We start from the raw sequence: 22,461 nt of genomic DNA, 5'->3' as shown, positions 1-22,461 counted from the left end.
TTCTGTTACAATAGCTGCATGCCAGTTACCATAGTTCCTGTTTTGTCTATATTCTCCGCAGCAACAAAAGGGGGAATCCCTCTTGATCATGTTTCCAAAATAGCTTCAGGAAAAGTCCAAATAGAAGTGGGAGAGAAGTAAACTGTGATCACCCCTACACGTCAGTGGGGTTCCCTAAATAGTAACCAGCAAATGGGGTAAACATTTGGTGCATTTTTGGGACAGGCGACAAGTTGCACATGTATTTAAGTTTATAATATTATGTAGAAAGGAACTTGGAACGTTTCCAATGTATCTTGGCAAAGGAAATATTTTTTAGTCCCTGCTATTAGTAGGGGATAGCTGAGTGGTTAGAGTGTTCGCCTTGCATTTGGTACCTTGTGAGTACCCGGTCAAGTCATATGGGAAGATCTAGACTAAGAGTATGGGAGTTGAGCCCCTACCCTGGGAGCCCGACAGGACCGGGTAGCTAGCGAAGCGAGTTTTGTTCCGGGAGCCAAGGCAGTCAGCCCGCAGATCTCACATTAGTGCTCTGGGGGAGTTTAACTTAAGCCCGAAGGAGTTATCGCTACCCTTTATCGAGGGAGATCGGCGGGCCTAACTGTCTTGGGCCACCGAATAAACTGTCCTAGCTATAGCTGCCCGATCCTGGCTGGCTCCCAGGGTAACTAGCCCCCTGCTTTAGACTAGTGGCTTCTATAAATGTGTGGCCCAAGGGCTACATAAACGGAAATAGGCACCACCTCTTAGCATCCTTTCCAAATGTATGGACAACTTTAACTTTAACTAGTAGCAGTAGATGTTGTGCTAGGGTTGAATTTATTGAATTTGTGACGCCCAGATGAACCAAAACAATCCCACCTTGTTATTCTTATCTACTGAATCTACAGTCTGACCCCCTGGCTCTTCCATCCTGGTATCTTACACCTTGTGTTTCTAGTAATCCCCACTTCAAGTTTTATAGAAATACCAAGAAGTCCGGACTGCAGGATTCTTGCTGCCAAAACTGGGGCACTTCCGGCTGTGGTTTTCTCACCTGTTCTATCCAAGGAGGTTAAAAACTTTAAAAGGTCAATCTCTTTGTTCTAGCCTATAGCAAAGCTTAATATTCATTTTTGGGAAAAGGTACACACACTGGTACACCTGGCCAAGCAAGTTAGATGTACAGAAAACATTTTGTATACATAAAATAAAGCAGAATGTCAGCAACACATAATAATACATTAATATAGAATTGATACAGGATACTACAGTTACTTTTTATTGCAATAAAACCTCTTATGTCATACCTGTGACGCGAAAACGTTCGATACGGGTGTTCCGGACCGGGCCATCATTTCCGTATCAGACCGGTTGCAACACTTTTTGTTCGAGGGCACCAAATTTGTTCAACTTCTGGCGCATTTCGCATCAAAACATGGGTTTTCTAAGGTGGGTATGACATAAATAAAATACAACACGGTGTATTCCGCATCACCCTCGGTCTCAGCCCTCCCGCACGGGTCAGATCCCTTCGGCCGTCGGGCGATCCGACCCGCGGTCGGGCTGATACCTCTAGTGATACGGAATACACCGTGTTGTATTCTATATTTATCGTATTGGATACTACAATCGTAAATTGATAGACAGAAATTAGAAAAATGTAAAACAAATCCTCACATATTGAAAATACCAAGAATGGCAGGTGATATACAATGATATCCCCCCCCCCCCATTGAAGGTCAACCTTTCGCTAAGGTCACAGTCAAAAGGGATTATTGTCTATACTTGGCACACATACAGACCCAGCCACTTAAAAATGACCTTACAAAATCCAAGCTAGAGTGTTTTGTTACATTCCTAGGGCTAAACAGTACTCTGGACCTTAATGACATGTGTACACTGGAAATAATACCACATTTTGTAACAATACAACTTCTACTAGTACCAAATAATACTAAATCATGAGTAGTATGATCTCCAAACTTCTTAACATACATTTTCTGCTTTAAAGGCCTGTTCTTATGATGCCTAAAAACCCAAGATCTGACATAAGAGAGAGAAATCAGTCAATGTGTAGGGTAAAAAAATAAAAACAAATGCATCATGTGTTATTGCTGTATTGCTGCCAACATAAACCCAGACGAAAACAATAGCTCTGAAGAAGGTGAATTTCCTTCACGGAGGTAACAAGACGAAGAATCTGGTAATGATGCAATATGATGCAAAGGTTCTTTTATTGACCTGAAGTGTTTTGGGACTGACTACTGTACATACGGGTGTTGCTGGGAGAATCCAATCTTGCACAGGGGGGATTTTTGTAAGAATTTAATTTTGGATTGGGGTGGTGATTCAAAATCAAATTTTTTTACCAGAAGTGTTTTGGGACTTGTTCATGTTATTACAAATGCATGTAGTTTCCTTAATGGCTCTCTCCACTTTTATTGGAAATTTCACTACAAGGTTGAAAATAGAATCCTTGACAAATGAATAATCAATTAACCTGGCTGAGTTAATATCCTTTTCCTTCTCAATAGAGAACATGACATACGTTTTTCTTACCTTTGAATCTATTCTCATTTTTTTTCTTTGAAAAAAGACAATTATGACGCACAAAGGTCTAAAATCAAAGTCAAAATCAAATTTGGAGCCAATTGCCCTTTCTTCTCAATTTAGAACAACAAGAGTTTTTTCATGACGTTGATTGAATCTATTTTCAATCTACGAATTTTTTTTCTTTAAAAATAGACAACTTCGAGTCATGACACACAAAGGTCTATCACTTTAAAAGTGAGCCAATTTCCTTTTTGTTCTCAATTTAGAACGTTTTTCTTGGCTTTGATTGAATCTATTTTCAATCTATAATTTTTTTTCTATGACGCATAAAGGTCTATCAAATCAAAGTCAAATTTGGAGCCAATTCCTTTTAAAATTTTCTTCTCAATTTAGAACAACATGAGTTTTTTCATGACATTGATTGAATCTATTTTTAATCTACATGTATGAATTAGACAATGTTACATGTATGAGTCACGACGCACAAAGGTCTATCACTTCATAGTCAAATTTTCAGCCAATTTCCTTTTTGTTCTCGATTTAGAAGGTTTTTTTTGGCTTTGATTGAATCTATTTTCGATTTATATATATTTTTTGAAATTAAAATAGATAACTCTATTATGAACAAAGGCATTTTTTTCGGTGGGTCAATGCAGTCTGCCCACCAATCTAATTTAGCGCTCCGGGGAGATTTAGTCTAAGTCTAAGTAAGGAGATTTAGCCCGCGGCCCATGGTATGAAAACTCCTTCGGGCTCTTACTTCCCGAAGTGCTAATTTCAGATCAGCGGGCAGACTCTCTTGGGCGGCCAAACAAACTAGCTGGCTGCACGTCCGGTCCGGCACCCAGGGTAATAAAATTCCATGTAGGTCAGTCTGAACTAAAAGCAAGGCATGACAAAGGCCCTCTCTCAATTCAATCGCTCCTACCATTCTACATACAATAAGCACATGCAGTTGTTTTTGTTCCACACAAGGCTCGAATCTCAATAGCTGGAGGGATTATGACAACAGTCGTGCTAGTAAAGAACCCTGCCTGGAATGTACCAGGAATGTTGTCAGGGAAGTGGGAGATACAAATGTAGCTTCCAGGTCCTTCTAGACACTGGTACTTTAAATTTGGAGGGACAAGAGAAATTTGGAATACCCAACGAATTTGAAAATTCAACCATGTCTTAATGTTTATGACTACAAATACAAGAGGGAGGGTATACATGTATATTGTCTCATGTTTTCAAAGAACATGTGAAATGTAACTGTAACATGTAATACTAATAGTTGGGAAAGTTGGGAAATAGCTACCTCAAATAATACAATCGATTTTCTAGATTTAAAGATGACCAATTGGTCTGTTAAAAAAGATATCAGTTAGAGAGTTAGTACATAACACAGAACTGAACTTCCTTTCATAACACCAACCATATATATCCTTATATACATGTAACATAATGTATAACATAGTGTACTACAACCAAGCCTCCTCAAAAGTCGTGTTGTTGTGAAACTGTCTACAGTACCTGTTGATGTTCTCACTACCACGAGCCATGGCTTCCTTCAAAACTTCCCATCCAGACATTTCAACTGACTGTCCTTGGTAAAGGATACATGTATCTCACAATCGACAGTTACAGCCTGGAGCAAGCAATAGTACTATTAACAAACCTCATTGTACTTTTGCCCCCACCCTTGATTTCTGGATGTCGTAGACATTGATCAGGATTTCTTGATACATTGGGTAAATAGTCCACTACTTTAGGTTGTGCAAGTAATTTTCTTTTGTTGCAAGTAACTTTTGGCCTAGTGCAAGTTGAGCAAGTTGACCCAAAAGTATACATGTATTTCAAGTCCTGTGTGCAGTATTACTATTAGCATTAGAATTTTTTTTAGGAAAAATGGGCAAAAAAAAAACTCTTTCACAATTTTAGATTGTCAGCCCGTATTTTCAACCAAACTTATCAAAAGATACATGTAGCTGTATCATTTCTACTTCTGACAGTGCATATTTGTGATATTCATATTTAATGAGGTATGTAACATGTGCTACCTGAATGTTATTTCCACTTGACTGCTTTTTCCCACACACTAACCAAGTGCACTTATTCTGACTATTCAAGAATACATAATTTAAGGCTATCAAATTTGACTGATGACATTAAAACATATGCATCGAATGTTTCTACACACTCTTATGCTATAATTAATTCAAGCACAATGTGATTCATATCACATTTCTTGAACAGACATGAATTCTTAAAATACTTTCAAGCTCTGTCTAAAAATTTTGCCAGTCAACAGCCTGAAAATACAACACAAGAAAATATGAAATATACCTTGAGGTTATTTTTCTTCTAGGAATTCTAGGCACCCTTCAACAAAATTCTCGGAACTCAAACATAGCTGTAGCTGAATGTCTACATGTAAACCTAGTCCTAGATCGATATCCGCATGTTCCAATAGTCAACAACAATTCTGTATAATATTTTATGCATGAAATCAACGTAGCTTTGGTTTACCAATGTATACAAAACAGCTAATGCTATGTGGAATGAAAAAAAACACAAAACCTATTCAATACTGTACTGAAGAATCATTTATTTTTGTGCTAGTTCTATTTCACAGGAGAGGAAAGGGGCTTTTTGTGCTGAAATAATTCTGTGGCACAGAACTTGGAAACGCTTCGTCATAGTTTCACGTTGGAGGGGTCACCGCAAACAATAATACCGTGGCAAATGTTTAAAGATTTACTGTATACACTTGGTCTTACATAAAACATGCTATGAAAATATTCCCAGAGAATCCCATAAATTCTAGGAACTCATAAATGTTCACAGCCACAAAGAGGCACTTGACCTCATAAAGACCACTATTACTATTACTATTCAGTCATAAACGTTTTCAGTGATTTAGGGTATTCTTTTATTCAGAGCTTCTTGATTTTAGAATCACATCATGGTACAGGGATATAATTTTTCAAATCTACGGTAGACATTGACCAACATAATCAATGCCAATACTCCAAGTACAGTAGTGCTTATATTATAATTACATTCATATGTGAATCACATCAAATCTGATTGTAGTTATTAGATTTTTACAAACTAATCATTACAAACTAAAGTTTAAATTTGAACTTTAAACACAGTACGATCGCAATAATTTTATCATGACAAAAACAAGGTTTGTAGATTTCTATCATCCACTAGAAGTGAATCAATTTTGTGGAGAGCACCTGTTCTTCTCTGTAGCATAAATCATCTGAACCCTTTTCCCATTACTATATGCAGCCATGGTATACTTGATAAAACCATGTACCACCAGACTTATGTAGGTGTTAACACTCCTGCTGTCACTAGTGTGCCAATGGGTCCAACAGGTTTCATTTTAACACCTGCTAATGTTATACATCAATCTGGCACTAAGACAACCCATGGCTTCTGTGTCAACAAGATAGATCTAATATTTCATTCTCATTAGGGATTTAACCCTACAACATGGATCTGATGTTTCATTCTCATTGGGGATTTAACCTTCCAGTGTTGAGCATACAGATTTGTATGTTCCAATACTAGCGCTTTCTTATCGTTTATAAATTACTGTATACATTTACCACTAACCCAAAGCATAGATGTTACGTCAACACATAGAATTGGTCTGTATTTTATTTATAATTTCCTTAGTTTGTTTTTTGGATGAATCTTTGTTTATTAATAAAAGCTTAAATCAGCCTGCAGGCCGCTTTTCATTGAGGTCGGGAAAAGTGGATCATAACCATATAAAAGTCACGTACTTTCCTATTGAAAGCCATACAAGATAGGAATATCAGTAGGGAAGATCTGAGGGTTATTAATTAAATAAAACAGAACCATCAACTTCAAAACCAATTTGAAAAATTGATTTCTTAATACTTTAGTGCTACATATTTGAGCCAATACTTCATGTCACTGACTGAAAGAAAACAAGATTGAAACATCTGCATCTGCATCTATCTGGTATAACCGCCCTTCGGCGTAACATAATGGGAATACACATTTTGTTGGATCAATTCAAACAATTCTAAGGTACAAGAATTCTATGAAAGACTACAATATGCTGCCTACTATTCCACTGACAAAAATGCCATTGTCAGCAGCCAACCATCTGTTTCAGAGAGCTCCAATCCTTTCTGTAACATCACCTTTTTGTGTAAATACAAGAATAGCTTCTAATTGACCCACAACAGCCGCTTTGACATGGCAGTTTTAATATGTATTTTTCATGGTTACACAACCTTGTGAAATCCCTTTCAAGGGGCAACGACCTCTGTGATGTTGTTGTACATCTTTTGTATTTATTGAAAAATACATAACATACATAATTAACATATTCACAGAAGCGTGCTAATTTGATTCTATTTTCTGACCACATAAATTTGGTACTTATTGAAGCTTTTCCAAGCTTTAACTACCAACATTATCATCGCAGTATCTTTACACACAAAGGTGACCACACATTAAAATCTACACTTTTGATTGATCAAAACACCATGTTATCAGATTATGATACTGTGTTGTGATATCAACAAATAAAGGTAAGTTTCCACTTTAAATAGAGCATTTCTAAATCTTTTCCTTCTGCTACTACTAAAAAGGTTAAGGATAGCAACAGTGCATGTCTGTATTGCAAACCAATATTAATAACAAATCTTACCTTAAATTAAGGTTGAGGTCACTTCAACATTAGTTAAAAATTTACACTTCTTGTACCTATTGAAATGTCAACAATAGTGTCCTTGCAAAACTGCACAATCAATGGTTAACCTACGACATGTTTTCCCCTTCGCTTGGGGTCAATCTAACATTGGCTAAACTTAAGGTAAGGTCCCACCTGTTTAATGAATCATTAACTAGGCTATTTGGGGCAGCTGGTTACCAAAATGTTCCACCAAACTGTAAAGGAAAGTGGCCTTTAAACAGACAATTCCCTGGTGACTTGTGTAGAAATGAGAGCTATTGAGGGAAATGTTCCAGTTTTGTTCGGCCCTTTTGTAGCCTATTGTCATGGTAATGTAACAGACGGGTTGTAAAAGAGCATTGTTAATTGTTTGTTCTGGTGATTAAATGCAAATGAGGGTGGGTGTGGCATGGTTGACCAAAAGCAAGGATCACATATGATGATTTTTTTAAATCAAAATTTAAAAAAAAGGACATAATAAAGACTAAAATCTAACAAATTGAGCAGTTTTTATGCTGAAAACACGACGATGACTGATAAGAAACATACCCAGAAGCAGACCACAACATATGGAAGACGTCAAGAGCTACCAGTTAAATGTATTTTACAGGTGTTTTTTAAAAGGGGAGTATCATTTCAAACCACACTGTGTTCCCTTGGAGCAAATGAACGAGTAGAGAAGAAGGGGCTGTTGAAAACTTGTCCTGAGGAATGATAATCACATCCTTAACCCGAATGATAAGATAAAACTGGGGCATCTGCCCGCCCTGTGTGAGCGCCCACCGTGTCTGCTGGCGGCTTGCACCGAGCCATGACTCACAAACACACTCACAAACTTTGCACCCAAAAAAATCCTTTTAAAAAACGCCGTCTGACACACTTGGCACCGAGATTGCTACACAGAATGAACTCTGAAGAAAGGTCGTGGGAGATTTGGGAGGAAAATATGGCAGGGAATGCCGTGGGGAGGTGTCCGATACTTTTTATGGACAGTGGCTCGGTGACCTCGCTGGTCCTCCGACCAAACGTATCATGTACACATAACACTTCCTTTCGCTAAGGTTCAGACGACGACAACAACAATCACCGTTCTCGCGTCACTTAAACATGAGCTAAGACTGAAGATCTACGTGTGGCTAGCTCTAGGTGTGCAGTTCCAAGAGGTAATACGGCGCTGAAGAGAGGAGTTTATGTGTTCAGGGAATGGTGACCCTTAGCACTTGGGACTAGACGCGTTTGGGCGAGACACGTAACACCAAAACACCCGCACCAAATCTAGACGGGGACATTCCTCGTTAAAAAAGGTCGGCGTCTGGGGGCGTACTGTGGGTAAGAGAGTTCAGACTAGGTTAGGAGGAATAGAGAAATGCTTTGTCGTAGCTTTACCTTGAGGTGTTGTTGTCGAAAAGCTCCCACCACTGGTTATCGTGCGCCTTTTTGACGGCGACTCCAACGGGCAGGTCCCAAACACACTCCCCGGTAACCAGGTTAGCAAACATGATCTCGCGCGATTTGGGCTCGATGATCTCGACCCAGTCGGCCCTCTCGCCCGCTAGCGACATCCTGGGGAGAAATCCGGGGCGCACGAGTCGCGCCGACGTGAGAAAATTGTCGGAAAGTTGTGAAGATTTTTTTCGCGACTGGACTCCAAAAACTTTGGCTAACAGTTGGTCGCCATTTTGTTTGCCAACTTTACTGCGCCTGCGCACTGACCTGCTCTACATGTCCACTGACCCCTCCCTTGGGACAGTCCAAAAATCCTCAGGGGGAAAAGTGAATAAATCATTATGAAAAATCAATAGCAAATTAATCAATCATCTTCCCACTTTTAATCAACCCGTCAATACAGCACCGATGATGAATACGGAAAATAAAATTAATCATAGACCAAATAACTTATTTCAACAGATATCAAACATAGGAAATCTGAACTTTTTAAACCTCCTCGGTTGAAGACTGAAATGTCTAACAACGTTACAATATTATATGAAACTGTTGCACATTTGAAAAACAAGTTAACCATCTTTATCTTACCGATTATCACCGTTCATCATTCATTTACATTCATAAATACAGCATATTTTTTTACTTATTTATTCATCAGGAAATCATTAATTATATACTCCATTTTAGATGATATGTAAGTTGTCCTACACCATGTACATATAAATGTTCTTTTTTAATATGTATTGTTTATGTGTTTGTCAGTAGGGCTAGCCCTTTGTAATAGCCATAGGCTAGTTGGGCAGCCCTGGCTGTGTGTTCGTTGCAGCCAAACCAATAAATAAAATCATTAATTATGTCAGGAATGATATGAAAATGATTAGCAAAAAGTCATGTAATTTGCTTTTAATCAAATTGATTTTTTTGTCTATTTTATTGAGAAAAGTTGCCATTATGATAAACAGTTTGCTTTCCACTCTTCTATATTGCTTTCAAAACGCGCATAAGGCCAGACACCCCTTCCGTTCCGGTGGACCGTCCCAAAATTCCTAGAAGCCGGTGGGGCGTGGTCGCTCCGATGACTCAAAAGCGCCGCCTTTTCTTCAGTACAAGTTCTGTGTAGTTTGCCCGGCGGCGAGCATGTGATCTACCGGCGGCTAGCTGTAAAGTCTTCATTACTTCATACCTGTCCTGGCGGCCTGCAGTTCAGTCTCGTAAGGAAGACATCCCGCAGGAAGACATCCGTAAAGACGGAGACATGCGGGCGGGCGACGTGCAACAAGTGGCCGAGAGCAGTAAGTAGAGCTTCCGTACTGTTCTTTACGGGAAATCTGTTGTTGAAATTCTCCCGCACGAAACTTCTCTGTCTTTTCTTTGTATGTACTTCGCACCATCTTCTTAAGCCTCTGTGTTGGCGTTCCTTTTCCTTCCAAGAACAAGAGCGCGATTTCTACACAAATAGTTGCAAGTCGATGTGATATTTTGCACTTGCAGTTTAGGAAATATTTTACAGTATTTCTGGTGAATATCGCGTGCATATTTGTGATGTACCGTAGAAAGCCTAAAATTTCGCGGATGCCTGGATCTCAGAAAGCGGAGACAAAAGCCGTGGGTGGCAGTACTAAGTACAGTCATCAGTCAAGATCAGTTGTCACTTCTGTCTGTACTTTGCCTCTGTTTTTCTCACATAATGATCAATTATTCAAAGTAATATGATTTTGAATTTACCATTATGATTTATTATTCTGAGGTAATGACTTTCAATTTGAACTTGCTTTTCTCCATAGAGATGTTAATGTTACAACAATAATGAAAAGTTCACATGTCTTAGGGTTCATGGAACGTGACATGTTTTAAGGCCAAAGATTTAAAAGTTTTAAATCTTCAAATAGTTAAAATCCTTTTCATTTAGTAACTTTTAACATGCTATCTAGTAGAATGGAAATGTTTCTTCATCAGCTACAAAAAATGGACAATTCTCGTCATGCGATTAACGGTAGTCGGGTATATTTAGGTTGTGTTTATCACAATATCTAGGTGCCTACTGTACAGTTTATGTACAGGAGAGTGCATACACAAGATAGCTGGCAAGATGGTTGCCAAGTTTGTACTGAACTTTGGTCCAGTGTAGCAGCAAATTGGCTCTACCCAAGAAAGCAAAGGTCAGGTTTGGGCAAGTTATGGCTAAAAGCCTTCAAAATGAAGTCCAAAACATTTTTCCTGATTAAGCCCAAGAAGATAGAAACATATTTTTATCATACTTATTATAATCTGGGATACCATAGATTTTGGTTGTCTGAGGTTAAGACTTATTTAGCCTACACGCAGCGCAACGGTTAAGATAAAAACTAAACAAGACTAAACATCAGCTACCTAATTCTTCTTTTATGGTGTTTGCTCTGTCAAAAACTCATTTAAAGCCTGCAATATATACCTGTACCTGCTACCGAAAAGTCCATAGAGCAGTGATTCAAGTGGCTACCATGGCGGTCACATATATAAGGTGTTGGGGACAGACCATCAATGTTGTGGCAGGGCTTGTCTCTGAGACCCGTCCCTCTGTTCTTGGATAGAAATTTGCTTGTTGGGACTGAAAAAAAATCAACCTGTTCATCCAAAAAATCTTGACTGAGATGATGAAAATGTTTATTCGGGAGCTTAAATTGACGTACCTGACATTGGAAATTAAAATGTGCTCTAAAACAATGAGTGGAATGGAAAGAAGCCCATGTCGGAAGTGGAAAAAAAGTTGAAAGAACACTCAAAAAACTGTCATAGAGTTTTAAAAATTTTCAAGACACAAAGGGTAGAGCAGCGGAAGAAAATAAAAAGAAATGTTCCATTCACACTCTTCTTTCAGCCCTTCCTGGTCTGAAAAGTCTAGACCAATTGAAAAGAAACACACTTCTGTATAGTGTCATTAGTTAGATCAAAGGCTGTAATCACCATCATTTTGTGTAATGTTGATAATCATGTGGACAAACCTGTCATTTTCTCAATGCCAATTTTGCAGCCTGCCACAGACTAACAGTAGCTCTTCTTTTGTTTTAGGGATCTGGTCTATATCAAGCATTTGTTAAAATGATTACAAAAGATTGGAGTTTAACATGTACATGTATTCTAAGAAGACTCAAGAAATCATCCTACTTTGTCCTCTATAACAGATTGAGAAAAACCTTTCAGTGATTGAACCTTCAGTATGTTACATTTTTAAGGAGTCATTGATTGAGGAGAGTATCTGCATTTGCTTGCAAATGTTACCTTTCTACTCCCTCTGATATTAGCTGATTACTTATACATATTCAGTTAGACGTTGGCAGCTTGGACCTTGTTGAAGTAACTGCTATTTTTAACCTACAAGGTTAAGCATTAGCATTTGCCCCACCCTCCCCCAGGTGCAGTGTATTGTGTTTGGTCTGTCTTGTGTTGTCCCACCTGCACAGGTGACCTGTCAGGAAGTCTTAACTATTTGTTTATTTGCCTGTTTCCATGGTAACACACTAGCTGTTGAACAAATCACCTTTTTATTAGTTACAATTCAGAAAGTTTATCTAACTAACATTAAGGGAGAGACTATATCAGTATATGAAATGCTATTTTCGAACAAATCAATTCCTTGAGCTATTTTTTACTAGTTTTACTTTGTTTTACTCAAGATCTTTTGCAGGTGAATTGAGTATTTTTTGTATGACGCTGGATTTTGGTTTTATTATTTTTTTACAAGGCAAGCATTTTGCTTAAATTTTTTAGCAATGAAGATGCAGGTAATGCTCCTTTGCCACCTGAAACTAAACACTCTAGCTGTGCTGGTGTCAGAACAGTTAAAACTGTCCTTTCACTGATGACTGGACTAGCATGTTACCAGGCAGAGCAGACATTACAGCAGTCCAGAACCTGTTATTATCATGATTATGATTATTTCACCTTTATTGTTCCTTAATTCCCTGAAGGGCTAAGAAAGATAACGTCGAAAACTTAGAAAATATGAAATATTAATACACGTAGATTAAGTGGATGGGAATAGATATCAGGGCTCGAAATACTGGGTGCATGTGCACCCAGGTGCACCCAAAATTTGAGCTGTGCACCCTATAATTTTCTGTGGGTGCACAGGGTGCACCCTAATATTTTCTTACGTTCATGTATGTAAAGATATCAAAGTATACTTAGTCTAGTATACATCATATTCTTGACATCTAAGTGTTAGAAAGATAATAAAAATGTCTGTCATGGTACTTATTTAAGAATTTGATAGCTTGTAACTAAATTCTATTATTACTAGGTTATTACTTGAATTTAAGCGGTGCACCCAAAAACTTTTTTGTGCACCTAATCCCCAAATTGAATTTCGAGCCCTGGATATGTAAGTAAATTATTTCATGAATGTACATTGAATATTCATACCAATCCGTGAAGCTAAACAAGATGATTGGCCAGACTATATTTCAGTAGAGTAACACTACTGCAAGATTTATTTCTGAAATCTGACCAAACCTCCTTTCTAAAATCCAGCAGTATCATACTTCTAAAACCGATTTTCAGAATTATGTAAGCCTGTATCAATTACTGTCACAAGAGATGAGCATATAATACTTGAGACATTAAGTTGGATTTAAAAATAGGCTGTTCAAAGTGTAATGACTTTATGTAACATGTCTGACAGCGTGCTTAGAGTAAAAGGAAGAGGGCTTTATAAAATACCTAGTTGTCAAAATGGTTTATATAACTTGGTCTTCTATATGCCAAATCAATTTTCCTATAATTCAAAGGAAGCTTAAAAGCTTTTTCCGAAGACTTCTAAGACTAGCAAGAAAATTGACAAAGAACAGGCTACTGGATAAGGCATTTAAGCTATTTGCCTTTTCCTTCTAAGTGTTATTTCAGTAAAACTCTCGACGGAGGGCGATAACTTTAAGCCGCATTTTTTCAATGCTTATGGTTAAGTGCTTTGTGACCTTGCTCTTAAACTAACTTAGAAAGTTCAAGTCCCCTCTGTTGATGCTCACCCCAACTCGCATGTCACTGGAAAGGATTGTTGTCCTCAAAACAATATGATCCACTCTTAATTGTTTTTCTCCAAAAGCGCAAAAGGAATTTTGCGGGTACATCAAACCTGTATATACAGTGCATGGTACCTGTCTTCTGCTACAGTACATGTACCCAATGTATATGTAGGAGTTTATGCTGTAATTTCATTCAGCTGAAATTAGATCAAAATAACTTTCGCTTTTCTTAGCCTTCCAATTGTTACTTCCATGGAAAATGGAGGTTGTGTTTCAGGCAGTACTGTAAATGCAGAAACTTTGCTGTGGTTTAATGTTTGCGGTTTTCCCGGTGGCCGCTTTACGGAGAATTTAAAACCACCACAAACATTTTTCCATAACAGCAAGAGACTACAGTGCATGGCGCGACCGCAAAATTAAAACCACGGTGAAAATAACTCTCCGCAAACTTAAATGCATTTACAGTATTTGCCTGTCATGTGTCTGTCTGTATCTGTCCGTAAGATAACTGAAGAACAGCAGGGTGGATTAGTTTTTTTTTATTTATTCACATTTCTTCTTGATGATGTTCTTCCCCTTTCTTGAGAATTCTCTAGAAAAACTTCTCTATCAGCCCTCCTTCTCTCCAAAATTCATGTACAGAACATGCCTCGAAGAAAGGTCAGAAAATTTAAGGCATAATACCACTGTGCATGTCTGACGTGCACACAGTAATAACCTCCCTGTGTTATAGGTCAACAGGTGCTTCTATCTAATTTCTTAAGGTTTTATACGTCATCGTATCTTAGCACCGGGGCAATAAAAATCTTAGTGGATGACCTTTTCATGACAAGAGGCTTCCTAAAAGGCTCGCTGAGTGTTCAGCTTTAATAATGCCCTATGGAGAGAGAGCTTACTCAAGCACATGAGCCTAATATAGCTACAGAGTAGTTTTAAGCGGGGTCATATTCAAAAGTTTTGACCACTGTTTAACTAACAATCATCAATCAGGCTCTTTGATTTACCGTAACTCTTTATTTTCATGTGAAAAAGATTTCGCAGTGGAAGGTGAAAGAAATTTTTTTTGCAATGTTTAAAGTTTGCTTATTATGTAGTACATTAAGCAGTGATACATTGTACATTGGAAAGGCAATCATGAATTAAATGCTGTGGTCTCTGAACAGCTACATGCAACCGCTGCGATTTAAAACTTGTCTCATTGTTTCCATGTTGCTAAGAAATAATGATAAACTAGAAAGTCCATGTACCTTGATTTTGTAAACACAGTTTCGTGGAATAGATGTCATTATCATCAGATTTTCATTTTTCTTCCCAGCCATTCATTTTAATTTAGACCCTGTGCTAGATTCCAACTTTGACATGTCATGGTTGATAGATTTTTCATCAAACAGTGACTTCTTTTTTAAGGTATACACACGTATCTCCACTAAGAACCATCGGAGTTAAACTAGTGTGGCCTTGACTTTTGTTTGAAAAAGAAAGATAGGAGCCATGTTCTTTACCCCGTGGTTCTCCCATGATTCCATTCTTTCTGTAAGACTAAGTGCTAAAGCACACATAGGATTACAGCTCCACAAATAGTCAGAGCTTTGTGGATTTGTCCAGACTGAAATGAGGTCAATCGCTTTATGCATTTGCTTGGTGGAGAGAAAGTTAAAATGCAGCTTGTGTCAAGTTTTTGTTAATGAAAGGTTTAAGCTACATACTGTCTCCCTGGAAATAAAGATGCATAGCTATCCATGAAGAATCCATTTTGGTTCACCCCAAAACTGTTTGAGGAATTTTCAAGCAGGTGTTTTTTTAACCTCCTTGGAATTTTGCTGTGTTCAACAGGTGGTCTAATAGTTTATTTTCAGAACTTCAAATGATGTCATCAGGCATTCCACAGGAAAATATGATAGGGGCAAGAAAGCTTTCATTTGTCATCCTCCAAGGAGAGCATGTGTCTTTGTTTGAAGAATTTGTTTGAAGTTTGAATAATTTTTATTGCTGTGGGTCTTGTGCACCTCCCAAATAATGTTTACACTGTGGAACATTTCATATACAACACTATTATGTAACTCCTTAATAAGTGGACCATTTTCCATACCATGCTCTTGTTTAATCAGAACTTTAATTGCAAGCATTATAAAAAATCAGAAGCCATCAAGACTGCAACTCTAGTTCACCTTTATCCGCGGGGTAACCTATATCCGTTGTGCTGCTAAACTGGGTATATCAAGTTGATGGACGGTAATTTCTTATTATGATATTTAAAAAAATATTGCAGTTTGAAACCACCATCTGTCAACTTGATACCCCTAAATACATTGTTCTTAAAAAGAACGGATAAAGGTTACCCTATGGATCAAGGTGAACTAGCGTTACAAGCAATTTGGGATTGACTTGATAACAGGTGGTTTTGCATCTGCAGTGTTTTCATCTAGGATCTATGGTCTTTTTGAAGACAGTATTTTGATTAAAATTATTTCATAACTTTTTCTTTTTTGTTGGGATTAATCACTGGCTCATGGAAGTACTGGATTTTAATAGTTTTTTTTCACAGGTATTGATTAAAGAACCCAACACACATACAGTGTATCAACAAGGTTTCATCTGGGGTCCATCTCTTTGAAGACAGCATTGAACATCAAATTGTTTGGGATTAAAAAAAATTTTCTTCTTTTGTTGGGATCAATGGCTCATGGAAGTACTGGTTTTTAATAGTTTTTTTTGCAAGTATTGATTAAAGAACACAGTGTATCGATAAGAAGTGTCCTGGTGTGGTGGAAAGAGCAAAGCCGTAGCAAAGCCGCATTGCTCTATTAGCGACAAGAAAAAGGGTTCTGCTTCACCTCTTTTACTTCACTTAACATGTGTAGACCTCTGCGAGCCATGGACACTGGTCTGACAAGGTGATCCCAGGTGTAACTTACCTTTACCTGTCTCAGCTCAGGTGTGACATAAGGTGTGGCCCCATGAAGTATGTCTGTAATACACATTGTTGCCAAGCAACCGTGTAGGCATGTAAAAGAGGACATCTGTATCTGTCTTAGCCACCCCCTGGCGTAACGCATGAGCTTTACATGCATGGTCAACAGTTAGGTATAATGTTACATTCCAGTGCTCAAAATAACCACCTGCAACATGCTTTTCACAGAAAAGTTCAGACATTGTCAAACAAATGTAAACAGCTTGCCACTTGGCAATTTCTGGCTTGGAGTTCTAAACTGCTTATTTGATGATAACAAATTCTTCTGTAGATTGGAATAGAATGGGTAATTCTGAAACTTTGCATGTACAAGTCATCAATTGTCAGTAGTTTTGAACAACTCTAATGCTCTTTTGGCATCCTCCTAGATAGGTGTTTTGAGGATTTTTTTTTATGTTGTCAGCCTTATGACTTTCCCAAAGGACGTCCTCAAGTATTCCAGAGGAAAATATATATATATAGGGTTGAGAAAGCTTTTGTTTAGCAACCTCCAAGGAGAGCAAGAGTCAAGTTTCAGGAATTTTTATTGCTGTGGGTCTTGTGCACCTCCCAAAGGACTGCGGAATATTTTATATACAACACTCACATATCTTCTGAAGTAAGGGGAGGACCATTATCTTTGATTATAGGGGAAGGAGACCATAGGGGAGGACCATTAGCTTTGATGATATTGGAAGGAGACCATAGGGGAGGACCATTATCTTTGATGATAGGGGATGTACATTGTAGTCAAACTTGGTGTGTCTTTTCTTATATTTCGACCATGTTTAAACCATTGTTTAGGTCATTCTTTACATTGGCATTGAATGTACAATGTACAATCTTTTTTCATCATAGTGATTACTTTTACCTTTGATGATAGGGGAAGCTTTCAATGAAATCAAAGTAAGATGGAAGCTTAGCACTACCTAAATTAGTAAATATCAGATGTTGCTTCAGTACCATTCTCACCACATATAGCCTGGCCCTTAAGAAGGCTTACCTTACGAGACCAATGCTACCTAGCAACTTTTGTGTGGTTAGCAGTGTTGCCAGGTGGGCTAATGTGAGGTGCATGTCATACTGGTAGTGGCAAAATAAAAATGGTAGAATACTGACAATGAAAAAACTTGAAAGAAGTTCAGCGGAACATTGAGTATTTAAAAGCATTTGTAAATATCTTTTACAAGAATGTTTTACATAGTTTACAGATTTCTATGTTGTATACTAAATGAAATATATTACAGTTTTAAACTCTTGAGGTCTACATGCTGGGCTTCAAACCCTGACCTTGGGATCCAGTAGCAGCTTAACTGACCACTGGACCATGTCAGTCACTACTGTTGATTTAGCCATGGGCTGATGCCAAACAACAGTGCACTAACAGGGCTCAAAATACTTTTTTTCTGTCTACCTGCACTGGTGCAGGTGTCTTTTGAAACTACCTGCACCAGAGAAATGTTACCTGCACCATTCAAATATATCCCAAAAGTGGATAAAACAATCTTTTGAACATATTTTATACATCTTTTTACTAACAACGTAGGTAAGGGAATACTGTCTTGTATAGAAACTATATATAAAAAGTTACTACCAGTACAGCAAAGAAAAATCCACTTAACACAGTGCATAACCTGGTGCAGTTTAGGTGCAGGTACATGTAGGTATCAGAAATACCTGCACAGCCCAATTTATACCTGCACTATCCTGCATACGCAGGTGGTATTTCGAGTCCTAACTAAGTAAAGTGTCAACAAACAAGGTGAACACGACGCAGCTACCCATCAGTAACATGTCAGTCTTAGGAAAAGGTTATGTTGTTTTATCTCTGGATGAGAGCAGACTAATCATGCGTTACTGCTATGGGCACCTGCCCAGTTTTAGCTTTTACTTCCTTATTATCTACCTGCCTGCTTAATCCACCTAACCCACGAGACATCAAGAAAACAGTACAAAACAAAAAGCCTGATAAAAACACCTAAAAACGTTAAAAAAACAGCCAGAGCCTAACCTCTGCTTGGAGTGTATGCTTGAGCCCAGACCTGCTAGTCAAGGTGTGGTTTATGACAAGGTCTTGAATTGAAAGACCAAAAACAGTATGTGCCATGTACTTCGTAACGTGAATGCTTTGATTTTTGGGAGGGATTGACAAGCAAACTTTTAAAATGAATTCAACACTAGATTTGTCTGATTGATATTTCTTATGCTATTATTACAGACAGCTTAAAAACACTCATGAAATTCAGAAGACTGGTTAGGCTGATTACAAGAAGTACAGTCGCTCATCCTAAATATTACATTATATATATAGATAAGCAGGCAAACAAATTTAACCTTTAAGCTTGCCTGTATATATAGAATACAACACGGTGTATTCCGTATCGCCCAAGGTATCAGCCCGACCGCGGGTCGGATCGCCCGAAGGCCGGGGGGTGATCCGACCCGCAGGAGGGCTGAGACCGAGGGTGATGCGGAATACACCGTGTTGTATTTTATTTATGTCATACCCACCTGAGAAAACCCATGTTTTGATGCGAAATGCACCAGAAGTTGAACAAATTTGGCGCCCTCGAAAAAAACAGCGTTGCAACAGTAATGTTCCAACGTCCGAATCAGGTATTCGAACTTTCGATGGCGCCGTACTCGGCCCACTCGAAACAGTTCGATTTATTCGAATGGAGCCCGTGTGATAACCCCGGGCCGTACGGAAAGTTATCAGCCGGTCCGAAACACCCGTATCGAACGTTTTCGCGTCACGGGTATGACATGAGTAGGCTTATAATATCCTAATATATATAATAAATCTGCCCAGCAACAAGCCAGCAGAAGGTGTATTATTAGCTTCTAAGTCAAAAGCTGGGCCTACCATTTCCAAGTATTTTTTTAATAACTAGATAATGGCAGCATGGTGCCAGTAGACTGAAATTTTCTTGAAAGCTTTTTGAAAAATTGATGGTTGAAACGTTTCCTAAAATAGAAGGTATTTCTATAATCACACGGCTGCCATGAAAGTAGCCTTCTTGGAAAAAAGGCTTTTACGGAGGCCATATCCTGAGGACCATTTAGCTGGTATGCTGGTAAAGTGGTCTTCAAAAGATTGTCGCTTTCTCCGAGTGGCAACTTGAAACTAACGGTCCAAATATAAACTGCATTCAGTCTGGGCAGATCTGCATGACAACTTTGCAAATATTTTAGTCTATTTCCTGAATTAGAAAAATACTTCTACACATGCACATATGATTTTTGTGCATGTGAGAGAAGTTTTGATTTTCTTCCATTTAGTCAACTTTTGCTACCAACATAGCCCAGATCACATTTCCATATTCTAGCTTTTTACTGTCTGTTGTTCCTCGTCAGGTCGAGGGCTAGACATGCGCTTGCATGCAAATGTGGAGGCACAGCCTCCGACTCTCAGTTATGAAATATATCCTTTAGAAACCAGTATCATTTTTGAAACTATAATCCTGAATAGTCTATTGTCATCATCATCATTCATACGGTTTTATACACTGGTGAATTACATGAAAGAAAGTTTTTCCAGTACTCGTCATTGTATGATTAATTTATTATGTCAGGGTTAGAAAGTCTGAAGGTCTAAGCTAGACTAGGATTTGAACCCAGGCATTGAATTTAATAACTGCTCAAACATGTCTCACATCTGTATTTTACATGTTTCCCGCCAGAGATCTTACAGGCTGAGGTGACCTTTTGGAAGCCGACATGCACCAGGTGCAGATAAAGGGCACTTTTCCCATGGACGCTCCATTAGCGAGATCAGTCAGTCCACCTGTCTGTTTTGCGTACCGTTCCCTTGGAAAATCACAAGCACAAAAGCCAGACAAATGCAATAAATCTGGTCAGATTAAGAGTAATAGGCCACTGGTTCAGGCCATGTCAACGTAACTTGTTGGTTTTCCTACAGACTGGAAGATTAACGCTGGTTCACCTTTATCCGTTTGGTGACCTATATCCATTGGTGCTAACAAGTGGACGGATGTTGGTTCAATTTGCAACATTTTCAAGATATTGCAGTTTAAAACTACCACATGTTGACTTGATATGCCGAAATAACCTGTTTTTAAAAACGACAGAAAAAGATCACCCAACGGATAAAGGTGAACCTGCATTACATAAGATTAACAGGAAATAAAAATGTAAGAAGAAAGTCTGTACAGTCTATTACACTGAAGAAGAGTGATGGATGTCGCTCAAAATGTCCGGCAGTAATTGCTAAATCTGATCCAGTTTTGTGTATAAAGGTTAGACATCCGGGTAAACAATATTCAAATACAATTCAATCTCTACAACTGGATTGAAAACAGAGGTTTACATGTACTTCTGGACATTTCCAGTGACATCCATGACTCTTCATCGTCAGTACTATGAACTGGCAGAAACAATTCAATACAAGTAATGTTACATGTAGTTCACCTTTATCCGCAGGGTAACCTATATCTGTTGTGGTGCTAAACAGGGTATCCAGAGATATCAAGTCGATGGAAGGTAGTTTCAAATTGTACTATTTTTAAAATATGACGGTTTGAAACCACCATCTGTCGACTTGATTTCCTTAAATACATTATTATTTAAAGGAACGGATAAAGGTTACCCTACGGATAAAGGTGAACTAGCGTTACAGCTAATATGTTCTCATATGCTTTAAATGACAGATTATACAAATAAAATCAACAACATGGGCTCCCCAATAGTAAGTGGGACAGAAAAAATCAAAGCTCTGCTCCCAGCCCTCTTTTTCCATATTGATTGTTAAATTTTTAAGGTATCCACAGGGCTCTAGCCAGCTAGAATTTTTCCGTCAGCCAATTCCCATTGTCGCGAAAACCGCGAAAACACTATTTCAGGAGCTAGAAAGACTGAACTGAGACCTTGAAAAACGGGTTTTAATGAGATAATCGTATGCAAAAAGGCGCTGACACTCTTCGTCAACAATAATAACAATAGCAAAATAAACAGTGTATGGCTTTACGGCCGTGGACGGCATCCCCAAGCCGCCTGTAGCTTCCACCAAGGATTTTTGTCCGCCAAGGCTGACGGAATCATTGGTTTTAAAAATTTTCCGTTATTATAATTACACGTAGCAAATTTCCATCAATAGACGGAAAAACAGATGCTGGCTAGAGCCCTGGGTATCCAAGAACCAAAGAATTATTTTGGGATGGCCTAACGTTACATTTGTACATTAACCATTGAATTTTCTTGATCAGATTATGAGCAATACAGAGCAGCTGGAAAATGAAGTTCTAGTCTTCTTGAAATGCTCTAAAAGCAACTTGAACTTTCCTAAGTGATAAAAGGTTTACGAACAATATGTCAATTGTCTATCAGTCGTCATAATAGATGCAGCGTATAGCTTTCTGACATTTGGTACTGGCGTCTTCCTGTTTCTAGTTTTCCTGTAAAAGAACTTGAACTTTGCAGTGTGAGGAGAGGGTTCAGCAGTGATCAGCCAACTGACAGTTCTTCTCAGATTTAACCTGTTCCCCACTGGAAAAGTGGCCTGTTAGCACCGAATTTGTATTGGTTACAGAGTTAGATAGCAGGACGAAGGTTTAGATCCTTCAGGGCCCAGAAATACATGTAAATTTCAGGCATATAGCTTTCCAGTAAGGCATTATTTTTTAAATAGGCTATGGCTTTAGGCAGAGAGTCGAAAAAAGGGCTTTTCAAGCATTGTTAGTCAGGTTGTTGCTAATGACAAAAACATCATCATCTTGACACACTGATATGACTGAAGATTTTAGAACTAGGTCAAGTCACAACAAGGTGTGGTATAAGGGTGTGCTGAGATGAATAAAAGAAGA

General features: G+C 38.3%; 2 protein-coding genes across 2 annotated transcripts in view; one reads left to right on the top strand and one right to left on the bottom strand.

Moving 5' to 3' along the window:
- LOC118406469 (rho GTPase-activating protein 39-like) overlaps window positions 1–9,049 on the bottom strand; it is a 40,448-nt gene extending 31,399 nt beyond the window's left edge. The window contains exon 1 of the mRNA XM_035806522.1: window positions 8,630–9,049. Within this exon, the coding sequence (XP_035662415.1) occupies window positions 8,630–8,805 (176 nt within the window). The 5' untranslated portion in view covers window positions 8,806–9,049. The remainder of the gene's footprint in view (window positions 1–8,629) is intronic.
- A 701-nt stretch (window positions 9,050–9,750) lies between these two features.
- The window catches only part of LOC118406659 (synaptotagmin-7-like), a 45,660-nt gene continuing 32,949 nt past the window's right edge, over window positions 9,751–22,461 (top strand). Inside the window, exon 1 of the mRNA XM_035806904.1 lies at window positions 9,751–9,981. Coding sequence (XP_035662797.1) covers window positions 9,945–9,981 — 37 coding nt within the window. The 5' untranslated portion in view covers window positions 9,751–9,944. The remainder of the gene's footprint in view (window positions 9,982–22,461) is intronic.

This window comes from Branchiostoma floridae, chromosome 19, assembly GCF_000003815.2.
Source record: "Branchiostoma floridae strain S238N-H82 chromosome 19, Bfl_VNyyK, whole genome shotgun sequence".
In the NCBI taxonomy this organism is placed as follows: domain Eukaryota; kingdom Metazoa; phylum Chordata; class Leptocardii; order Amphioxiformes; family Branchiostomatidae; genus Branchiostoma; species Branchiostoma floridae.
The sequence above is the reverse complement of the archived record's forward strand: the minus strand, read 5'-3'. Positions and strand labels throughout refer to the sequence as shown.